General features: G+C 34.6%; 1 protein-coding gene across 1 annotated transcript in view; it reads left to right on the top strand.

Moving 5' to 3' along the window:
• Positions 1-12,637, top strand: part of PCLO (piccolo presynaptic cytomatrix protein) — a 417,535-nt gene that overhangs the window by 191,113 nt on the left and 213,785 nt on the right. The window contains exon 4 of the mRNA XM_023250308.2: positions 9,004-9,663. Within this exon, the coding sequence (XP_023106076.2) occupies positions 9,004-9,663 (660 nt within the window). The remainder of the gene's footprint in view (positions 1-9,003; positions 9,664-12,637) is intronic.

Genomic DNA, 12,637 nt, shown 5'->3' with positions numbered 1-12,637 from the left:
GCTTGTGTGGCTCAGTCTCCCCAGAGAGATGCTCGCGTGGCTCAGTCCCACTTAAGTTCAGAACATGATCTCTCAGTTCATGAGCTCGAGCCCTGCCCTGGATTCTGTGCTGACAGCTCAGAGCCTGGAACCTGCTTCAGATTCTGTGTCTCCCTCTCTATCTGTTCCTCCTCCGCTCACTTGCTCGTTCTCTCAAAAATAAAGATTAAAATAATTTTTTTTAATAAAATAAAAAGGGGTGAACAAGGACAAGCTAGAACCCATGAGGACAGGCCAGAACCCCTGTCTATTCTCACTGTCTCATCCTGAAAGCTAAAGAAGAAGCTAAAGAAGAATCCAGAGGGAAATAGAGCAGCTGCATGCCTGCCTGCTGTCCGAAGCCAAGCAGTAAGTGACATGTGTGAGCTACAACACTCCCTGGTGACCCCGTCCCAACTTTCTGAGCTTGTAAAAAGCACTCATAGCTGCTGCTTTGCTGCTGCCCTCCCCGTCTCACACAGAATGTCTGTAGCGCCGCATTATAATGGGAAACTAGGAAAGATAATTTTTGTAAATAGAGTTTATCCTAGGCGGGTTTATACCTTGCAAAATCAACACACTGATTCTTCCCTGCAAAAAAGCATTTCCAGTCCTGCACCGCGTTCTACTGCACTGTGGAAGGGCTTACCGCTTACCCAATCTTCCCAGCCACCTTCCTGCATTCTCCATCATCCCGCCAGTCTGGTGCAACCCCTCCCCTTCGTACACATGTCAAGCTCCCTAGTTGGTGGGATTCTGCTGTCTTTGAATATTATATCCACAGTGATCCTTAAATTTAAAAGTTGGGACTGGCTTTTGTTTATCCTGTAAACTGTTCTACAAATTTCATTCAACTGCAGTGTGCTTTAAATAATCTAACTTCCAAATGCATATAGCTGTGTAATCTTAACAAAATTCCTCTGTGATGAAGTGTGTTACAATCTTCAAAATTTGTTATAAAACTCAATTACTCATGGACTGTAGTGCTGACTGTTGACTAAGTTTGCCTTGAAAGGTGTTTTTTTTTTTGGCTTTGATGTAATAACTAACATGCAAAATAAATGTACACCTCTTATAATAGGGACAAAATAAAATACAAGTTTATAAAAGCAGAAGGATGAGAACTGGTTATAAAAAATGAACTTGTCACCATATAAAACACATGGCATATTTTTTAAACTGTTGGTTATTTTTTTATACTAGACATATAAATAACTATCAGCCTAGAATGTAGTGCACTAGAACACTTAATCACAAATAGAAATGACATGAATCCGAAGATAAGCCTTCTCTTTAAGCCTTCCTTTTTTGCTAGAGCTGAGTTAGCTAAAGCCAACACAGTAATTATGTATGATTACCCGTAAGTTTGCATCTTTGGTTACTAGTGAGAAAACAGCTGTGTCTTTGGAGTTGTCCTTTATATACACTACTGGGAGATCAGTTACCCTAATCCCTGTGACTGAACCCAAATCGGATAGATCTGTTAATCAAGCAGTAGTCGTAGTGAGCTCACTCTTCTTGCTTCCCTCTGTACAGATACAAAGATAGAGACAGGGAGGGAGAGAGAGAGGGAAAGGGAGGGAGGGATATGAAGGAAGGGAGGAAGGAAGGAAGACAGGCAGGCAATATAGGGAAATGAGCCTTGTGTGTGTGTGTGTGTGTGTGTGTTTTTAAGTTTTTTTAATGTTTGTTTATTTTTGAGAGAGAGAGAGTGCAAGCAGGAGCGGGGCAGAGAGAGAATGAGACACAGAATCTAAAGCAGGCTCCAGGCTCTGAGCGGTCAGCCCAGAGCCCAATACAGGACTCGAACTCATGAGCTATGAGATCATTGCCTGAGCTGAAGCTGGATGCTCAACCGACTTTGCCACCCTGGTACCCAGGTGCCCCGCCCTGTGTTGTTTTTATCCATGCAAATCAATACACATATTTGCATAAATGTAAATATATACATATCTTTCTAAAAGGAAACTAAGCCCCTATTTTCTTCAAGTTCTGTCAAAGCTGTGTTAATATAATAGAGAGGTATTTTAATTATGCATGTGTATATTTATATATTATTTATTTAATGCTATTTAAAACATCAAACACTCAGATCACTTTCCTGGTTTAGAAAAGTATACATGAATTACGATGAGAAAGTGACTAGAAAAATGATCCTGGTTTAGTCAAAGAAAAATGGACACAAAAAGAATGTCAAATGAGAATATGCAATTATAATCTAAATATAATTTTACTCCCTGGTGTAATACACATGATTTTAGTTGGCATGTTGCTATTTATGGAAATATCTGTTAATGTAGTTTACATTATATAGAAACTTACACTAAGAGCTTCAAATGAGTGAAATAGAGAGTTTATGTGGGAATATGGGAGTGTGGGGTTTTATAGAAATAAACATCCACATAAAAGAAAAGGTGAGTAGGGACATGAGCACTGATAAATTTCAACCCAGGCAGGACAACCCCAGTACAAGTTCTTAACAGCACCCAATATTCTGTTAGGTTTCATTATTGATTCTTACCCTTCAAAGTCAGAATTTCATTGAAAATTAATATTTAAAATTTAGCCTATTTGTTTTTTCTTAGTTTTAATATGAATATTTATGTTCTAATACATTATTTTTTTTTTAATTTTTTAATCTTTATTTTTCAGAAAGAGTAAGAGAGCAAAAGCAGGGAAGGGGCAGAGAGAGAGAGAGACAGAGGATCTGAAGGGCTCTGTGCTGACAGCAGAGGAGCCCACGTGGGGCTCAAACTCACAAACTGCGAGGTCATGACCTGAGCCAAAGTCAGGTGCTTAACCGACTGAGCCATCCAGGTGCCCCTGTTCCAATACATTCCGATATGATTCTTATACCCACACAGAAAATAAATGGGGAATAACCCCAATCAATCATTCACTTATGTATTTTGCATACGAGGTTTTGTTTCATTGATTGTAAGGGGAACAAAAATACTAAGGAAGCTATGCATTCTAGCCAAAAGCAGTATACTAAGAAGAGGAGCTGACACACATCTCATCCATTTTTAGGAGGGACAGAATAAGAATGGAAATATCAGAAATACCTCACTGCATATACTTGTAAAGTGCAGTCTCATGAATGATCAGATTTCTAATACCCTCATTGTGTAGTCTGGCAACTGATTGTGTAATTTGAAAAAAAAAAAACAAACAGTGCATCAACTGTGAATTCAGTCCTTTTTTCTTTTACAGATAACAGAAATAAATTTAGAAACTTAAACAAAAAGCCTAATTTTCAGAATCTCAGCTTGAACTGTAAGAATGTATGGGCTTTAGGTAAAAAGAACAGCTTAATCCAAGACTATAGGTGAGACTGATACCAGCGATAAAAGTCTCAGGTAACTTTGCTTCCCAGTTTTTGGACCTGTCAATGAGTAAATAGTGATTTATTTCTTTTTTTTTTTTTAATATATGAAATTTATTGTCAAATTGGTTTCCATACAACACCCAGTGCTCATCCCAAAAGATGCCCTCTTCAATACCCATCACCCACCCTCCCCTCCCTCCCACCCCCCATCAGCCCTCAGTTTGTTCTCAGTTTTTAAGAGTCTCTTATGCTTTGGTTCTCTCCCAGAGTAAATAGTGATTTCTAACCAGATTATTAGCATAATTTTCAGCTCAAAAAAATAACATTCTGAATAAACAAACACACAGAAACCTATGTAAAATTCTTACCGTTGACTCAAAAACTTAATAGTGGGCTGGAAACTCAAAGATATTAAATATCAGTTCCTGTGATCACTTGGTTTTCCTTCACAGAATTCTGAGTAGGGGTACCTAATCTCTGCTTAAATACTTTCATCGATGGAAACTATCTGACCTTCCAAATTGGTAGGATTGGTCTTTTCATGAAAATTCACGTTAAGACGCAGCTGAGATTTCCCAGGTACAAATACCGGTGCTGATGCATTGTTTGCGGCCATCACAGCTCTGCCATTTTAAGTCTAAGGCCGACTTTCAACCTGCCTCAGGTCTTATTATCATGCTTCAGAAATGATACTTAGAAAAATAAATAGGCAGGCCTGGAGTTCTGAGATTTTCCTTAATGGTATTGTTGCTATAGTTACAGCTGAAATGTTACATAAAGCAAATTGCTTATTGATGGAAAAATGCTGAGTAGCATAGCAGCATCCCTTTTCTGGGTTTTTATTGCCTTCATTTCCTACTTTCCTCTTAAGATTAATGGATTTGTGGAGCGTTGTTTTGAACAAGCCCTGATGATTTGATGTTAAAATAAACGCATTTTATTAATATTGTACCAGCTGACAATTGGATATATTCTAGTATGTTGTGATCAACATGGAGTTGTTTTTTATTTGCTAATTGCTTATCAGAATTTTCCCTACTTGGATATGAATTTGTTATTCTGGTTATAAATGTTGAAACGCTGAATAAAAAGGTGATTGGTCTCATAGTATAGAGTCTTCTGAATTTATTGAATACATTTAATAATATGGCTAAAAACTTTTATTATGTTTTATACTATTATACTTACATAATACTGAAAATAAAATGTATTTTAAAAACATAGTAAAACAAATGGAAATGATCTGACAGGATCCATAATGATGACTTCTGTTTTAAAAAAAAAAGTCTCCCTAAGCTTCTGTATTTTTCTGTGTATTTTTCTATGTATTTTCTTGTATTTTCTATTCAAGAAACTCAATGATATAAATGCCTTTAGTATATATAAATATATATTACATAATATATAACATATATTCATTTTCTGATTTTCTTTATAAGCAAATATTTAAAGATAAACCTGTAAGTCTTTTGATATTTAACCTTAAGGCAAAATATGAATAATCCCATCTTTTGCAATTTACAGAAGTAGTTAATGCCATGTGTGGTAAAATCCTTTCAGGTGGTAAAAGTCATATATGGCAGTGATACTTTTTGCATTGAATTCTTGTATAATTTAGGCATCTTGCTTATTTTATCTCCAGTTTGCTACTGGACTAGAAGCATTATGAGTATTTAATGGTGTGGCTGTTGAGGAATTAGGAGGGCAGACGACATTTTATTTTGGACCTAGACATGTAATGTTTCTTAATTAAATCTCTGAATACAGTGATAACAAAAATCCTTGGGATTATTTTTGGTAAAGAATGCAAAAAAAAAAAAAAGTGAACTATGGTTTTTTGACATCTTATGTGATTGTAGAATATTTCCCAAATTATCATTTGTGAAGCCAGTTTTTCTAGTAACTGTGTTTGTATTTAATGATGATACGATAATGACAATAACCCATGCTGTCCAAAATGAACTTTTTTGAAAATTCACTTTTACTTATTGTTAAAATTGATCAGTCTTGCTTTCCTCATGTCTGCTTTCGATTTTACCCTCACTGCTGCTTTTTTTATCCCCTTTTAATAAATAAAATTTAAATTTGCATGTTTAAAGAAATATACAATTTTTGGTGTTACAATAGTTTCCCCCCTTTTTAGTTCCTTACTGATATTATAACGTCCTCTGCTTGCAGAACTTGCTGGCATTCTAATTTTGGTTCTAGGGCTGCAGAGAAAAGAGACACATGTATAAGGCTGCCAATTCAGCTTTTCTAATTGGTGAAAAAATACTCCTTTGTGATTCATGAATTATCAAATTCCTTCTATTCTATGTAGATTCATTAGACAATCCTGTTAAAAGCATTATATGCTTTCTGTTTTCCATATAAATAGATATAAATAGAATAAATAGATACATAATAGATACATAAGTGGTAGTTATTTGACATGATAGTAACATCAGTTTCCAAAGTAACTTTGGTGACAAAATGTAAAGTCAAAAGAATTAGACCTGTCCTTATGATCTTATTTAAAATGCAAATCAGGGGCGCCTGGATGGCGCAGTCGGTTAAGCGTCCGACTTCAGCCAGGTCACGATCTCGCGGTCCGTGAGTTCGAGCCCCGCGTCAGGCTCTGGGCTGATGGCTCGGAGCCTGGAGCCTGTTTCTGATTCTGTGTCTCCCCCTCTCTCTGCCCCTCCCCCGTTCATGCTCTGTGTCTCTCTGTCCCAAAAATAAATAAACGTTAATTTTTTTTTTTTAATAAAATGCAAATCAGTAATGCAATTGAGACACCAAGCATAAAAATATCAGGTTTAACTGAATATGGATGGAAGTGTAAGCAAAACACGAATTTGAACTGGCCAGCCAGGATCTTAGGATAAGATGGTTTTTCTTTTAGACTGACCCTATTATTGCCTTCCCTTTGCCTTTCAGACGGTGGTCATGTGGGTTATCACTGTTTAAGTTTATCAAACATTATTTTAAATTGGGAAAATGAAGCATTTTATGTGACATTATAGATTAAATAGGTTATACCTTTTATCCCATTACCTAAATTTCAAATATATGAAAATGAGTATACTACCTTGAAATAGTTATTTATTTTCTCAATACATTTTCTTTTTTTTTTTTATTTAAAAAAAATTTAACATTTATTTGCTTTCGAGAGAGAGACAGAGCACTAGTGGGGGAGGGGCCGAGAAAGAGGGAGACAGAATCTGAAGGAGGTTCCAGGCTCCCAGCCATCAGCACAGAGCCTGGCGTGGGGCTCGAACTCACGAACCAGCTAGAAGATCATGACCTGAGCCGAAGTCGGACCCTTAACCGACTAAGCCACCCAGGTGTCCCTCATTTTATTTTCATTTTAATTTCATTTATTTTCATTTTATTTTATTTCATTTATTTTCATTTTAACAAGAGCTGTATACCATTGCAGTATCAAAGTAAGAGATGATAACTTTGTAAAAACAATTTGTTCCAAAACCTCACATAAAATAATCACATTATTATAGTTGATAAAAATTTGCAATGTAATGCTACCTGTATTCCTGCTGTATTAAAAACTTCCTAACTTATTTACATTAGGACAAGGCCTGATAGGAATGCTTAACACACACCTGCATTTGGTTTTTAGAATCCATGTGACAAAACAGCAGTGATGCAGCTATTTTTGTCTGCTTTTGTTTAAAAAGAAAATGTCAGGTTCTGAATGAAAATATTCTAAACTGTGGCTCAACTGAGTAATGGTTTTTAAAACCACAGCATGGATTAAGATTGATTTTCTGTAGGTATTATGGCACTGCTTTCTCTAGGGACTATTCAGCACAAGGGCTGGAGCTTTTTGTATTTGACATAAGGGATCAAATCAGTTTCTTTCTTAAGACTTTTGTATAAAGTTATTATATAAAGAAGCCACAGTTCACTCTAGAGCTGCTTAGAACTGAAATTAAGAAGGGAATTGGTATTGGATGATCATACACACAAAAAGCAAATGAACCCATAATGCATACTGATGTTTTATCGACAGCATCTTATAAAAAGTAAATAACTGACTTTTGTCTTTACTCTTTAGATAAGCAAATAAGAATTATAATAGCTTACAGATTGCAAAACACTAATTTTTATTAAGCATCATTATTTAGATATCTAAAAAATTGGAAGCTGAAATAAGAAATAAAACTTAGATCCCTGATAATATTCTAGAACAGTAAGTGATTTTTGTCTCTGAATAATTTAAGTAATGTAACTAGAAAGAGTGATCCAATATGAAAAGCAGTTTGAAATTGAACTTCTCAGAAAAACAGTGCAGCATATGAATGCAGTACTCTTTGTGTGACTTCCAACTGTAGTCTTTACAAAATAGGTTTCATTAAATGTAACCGTTAGAATCTACATATATAGCCTTTATTTCTTACATTATAATAGCTATAAGGTAAGAAAAAGTGCAACATACATCAATAGGGCAGAAATTCTGCAATATTATTAGTCTCACATAATCAGTCTCCCATGCCATCATTTGTATGTGTTAAGAGAGAGTGATTATCAGAATTCAGCTTGCAAGAGAATCAATCAAGAATTAACCAGTGTATTGAAAAGGCAGATCTTTGTCCCAGTCCAGGATCCTGTTAAAACAATTTTAGCAGTTCTTAGGAATTTGCATGTCTTATGACCATCTCAGTTGATTGGTGCAGGTGGCCTATGGATTACACTGAGGAGCAGAAACATAGCAAACTGTTTGACTCAGCGATTCAAAAAACCCTGGGGGATAAGATATCAGACCGCTTGAGCCAGTGATTGCATTTTGCTCAGTTGCATAAGAAATGTGAATATTATTAAGAATGAAATTATTTTTTAGTCCTAAAGCAGATAGAGAATTATGTACAGGTGACTCTTGAAAACTTTCATGTACCTTGTGAAGTTTTACTCTGGTCGATAGAGGCACATTTGACCCACGTCAAGAGATAGGAGATTACACATTAAATCCTAAAAGAGCTCTTGATTAATTGTAGTTAAAAGAAAATGACTATAAAATCTAATAGTTTTGTGTAAACATATGATGGAAATACTAACTTTAAAGCCACCAAGCTCAAAAATACGGTGTTTGGAACAAATGTAGATTTTTCACCAAAAAAAAATGTGTATGTGTATATATATATATATATATATATATATATATTCATTCTGTGGCTCCATCTTTAGTGCCATATATATATATATTATATGTAATATATATATTACATATATATAATATATATAATATATAAATATATAATATATATTACATATATATGTATACATACATATATATGTAATATATATTACATATATATTATATATGTAATATATATTACATATATATTACATATATAATATATATGTAATATATATTACATATATAATATATATATATATTCTTTCTTATGGTGAAGAGAATGAATTGCCAATCTCTAATATGGAAAATAATATGAGGAAAATATTCCTCATATTTTTAGATTATAAATAGTCTTTTTGCAGTCTTCCTTAGAAGTCACTATTTCATTGGTTTGGAAAACAGTCTACTTTCTCCCTGTACAGAAAAGCAACTAGAAATCACCAGATGTTAACCTTGGTATATGCAACCAAAGTGGTGCATTATAATATAGTTAATCTATTCATTGCTGTTTCATTTGCAGATTCAAGAATGGCTTTGTTTAAATTGCCAAACCCAGAGAGCAATATCAGGACAGCTTGGAGATATGGGCAAAATGCCGCCTACACCTTCAGCACCAAAAGCCTCCCCTATGCCTGTCCCTCCAGAACAACCATCTCAGAAAACAGCAATGCCTACTCAAGTAAAAGTGAAAAAGAAGGAACAAGAAGTAAAAACAGAAGCTGAACAAATCATTCCAGAAAAAGTGAAAGAGATACCATCAGTGGAAAAGATTGTCCCGAAGGGGACCACAGACCACAAACAAGAGAGTAAACTAGAGAAAACTTCAGCCCCTGAGGACAAAAAGCCACTCCCAGAAGAAGAAAAGCCCCCTCTTGAAGAAAAAAAGCCACCCACTGAAGACAAAAAGTTACCTCCAGGAACAAAAACAGCTCTGGAGGAGGAACAGAAACAAGACTTAGCTAAAACTCAAGTACCAACTGCTGAGGAAAAGCCTGAAGGCAGAGTGACTCCACAGGTTGTACAAGAGAAGCTACCACAGACCAAGATGGAAGACAAACCCTCTGGCCCACCTCCAAGTTTGTCAAAGGAAGATGATGAGGTGCCTCAAAAAATTAAAGACCAGCCACAGGCAGCACGCCCAGCAAAGCCTGATCAGGTGGAACCTGGGAAAGAAAAAACAGTAAGTTCTGTTTTCCTATCTTTGCACTCTGTTAGGTATATAAAACTTACAGATTTTTACCAAAGTACACAGAGTGCTTACTGCTAATTATGGAAGTGAAAGCCTTCAGTTAAAAGCACTTTCAGAAAAGTGTAACAATTGTTGTCGAAATGAATATATTTGGCATTCTGACAGCTTAATCTAATTTAAATAAAGCAGAGATAGCAGATTGATTTTTCTAGCTTTTATGCATATCTAATAATTTACCAAAATTCTTTAGGGTGATAAAAATAGTTTCTTACAACTTTAAGGTTCTTCTTCTCTCCGCTATGAACATAAAATCAGTATCTACCTTTAACATAAAATAATATGTGTCTTAAGTTTCTATTTACTTAGTCACTTGGTTAAGCAAAAGTCAACAAGTTCCTTTTCACTTGAAAGCCTCTTAAGGTATGATCAGCCATTGAAAGGTCTAAATAATTGTGGTTGCCAAAAAAAAAAAAAAGTGTGACTAAAATTTAGGACAAAAGTCATTTTCTGTAAAAGTTAATTGTAGTATTTAACGTGATTTTTATATGATGTACTCTACTTGTTTAATATTGAAGGATTATTTATAATCCAGGCATAATCTGGAATAATATATATATATTTTTTTCTTTAGTGCAAACTTTTAAGGGTATCTACCCATCTTAACCACTATCTGCCCAAGCAGCAGTGTTATTTTTCAAAGAATTCTGATTGTTTGAGAGCTTAGGTTTGTAGAGACCAGGTCTTACATCATATTTGGTTGATTAATTTTAATTCACAGATAACAATGACTTGAAGGAAAATGAAATGATTTATTAATATTAAAAGTTAATATTAGGGCTCTAATTAGAATCTGTAGTGCATCCCAACTCTTAGTTGCTTTTTTGGTCATTTACAGTTTTAACACTTGGTTTAGTAACCAATCTCTGATATATGATATACCAGATAAATAAAATACATCATCTCATATATATCACATATATCATATATATATAATATGATACATCACTTGTAATATGATGCATCACTCACAGATAATTCATCATTGGTCTCCCCTCATAACATAAATGAGTTTATCAGAGTCAGAAAGAGCAGGTACCTGTATATTCTTCATTCTATGCCGGGATGTAGTATCACCATCACCACCCATTACTGCTTGTAGCCTACCACTTTGCACAACCTGATGACTTTAACCGTTTCTCCCTTTGTAAAACGGCCCTTGGCTTTCATAACCCTTCCCTTTTTGTTCTCTTTTGGTCTTTCTGATCATACTTTATGAGTTCTACGTTGACTCCCTGTATCACTTTCTTTCCTCATTTCTGTAAGAGGATGTTTTCTTTGTATTTTGCTTCATTTTTGTTTTGGGTATTGTCTTCTTTGTTCTTAGGAGAGCCCCATGAACAATTATTAAGTCTACCTGTGCACCTTCTTCCCCTCTTTTGAGTATCAGATCTGCAGTTTCAAATACTCAGCAGATGTTCCACTTCAAAGCCTCACTGTAAACTGGAACTCAATATGTTGGAATTTTATCTACACTCTATAGAGGCTTTTTCTGCTCCTGACTTTCTGTTTCTGGTAATGGCAGCATCATTCACCTGCCTCTACCTTCGTGGTCACTACCCTTCTGAGAGATCTGAGGCTTCTTCTTACTGCCTGCCCTTTGCTCTCGGCATCCAATTCATCACATTCCTGTCTGTTAGTTCCTATTCCTGAGCACACTCTTAATTATGGCCTTCATGACCTTTCATCAGTGATTTGAGTAATCTAATTACTGGTCACTGTGCCTTCTCTTTCTCCTTTCCTCCATATATAATTGTCAGATAATTATTTTGTAGGGTGCACGTAATTTCACTCTATCACTCAGATATTGCTAATGCTTCTCCATTGCTTGCTAAATAGAATCTAAACGAGAAATATCCAGATATTTTGTTAATGCACTTTTTATTTTACACCTTTATCACTTCCTTTTTGTTGTGTCTTTTTATCACTACTTTTAATATTACTTTATAACCTCAATGTGTGTTACTTATTTGTAAATTAAATGTGTACAGTGATTTATTAATATACTGTGAACAGTATAAAACAGTCACAAAAATATAAAATAAAATGAAATAGACTAAAATTGTTTTTATTATAATTATTTAAATAAAGTTACATTTGATCACAATAAAATATGATTAATAATAGTACTTTAGAGAGAACATGGATTGCGCTTCAGTATTTTTGAAAATCTTGGTCTGCAATTTTATGATAGAGTTATCTTAAATTCAGCTTATTTTGATAGTTTGATATTTAGTTCTAATGACTATCCATAACAAGAAAGATAATCCACAAAGATATGTCAGAATTGGAAGAAGTGGATCAGAGTTTGTACTTCCCAAATCTTGCTACCTATTCTCTAAGTTTGAAACTGAAAATAATTTTTTAATTGTGGAAATTCCACAGGTAAATGTTTATCTTCCATGAGACCAATAGTTATTTGTTCTTGTTCTGTCAGAAAATACGGTATTTAAAAAATACACACACACACACACACACACACACACACACATATGAATGAATTGCTTTAAAATCCACTGGGGTTCTTCATCTGGAAGGGTTAGAAACAGATGAAAATATTCTGTTTAAAATGTATTAAATGAGCAGATACGACAGCTTTTAAAAATGACATATGTTATTTTATATAGCATAATCACATGGTTTCCACATATCTCTTTTCAAAGGACTGTTTTCACACCATAATTCTCTTCAAAAACAGCTAGTGTTTGTTTTTTCTAAGTACTTAATAAGTACCATATTGCTGATAACCAGAGTTTACTTTCTCCTATATACTTTTTCCCCTCCGTCATTCCATTTACTTTATAGCATCTAGTAAGTGGTATATTACTGATAACCACTTGTCATCACCAAAAAGTTGAACAAACTTGGGATAATCCTATTTTTGTCAAAAAAGATCCATCTTCATATT

This window comes from Felis catus, chromosome A2, assembly GCF_018350175.1.
Source record: "Felis catus isolate Fca126 chromosome A2, F.catus_Fca126_mat1.0, whole genome shotgun sequence".
Taxonomy (NCBI): Eukaryota; Metazoa; Chordata; class Mammalia; order Carnivora; family Felidae; genus Felis; species Felis catus.
This window is presented reverse-complemented; position numbering and strand designations above follow the sequence as displayed.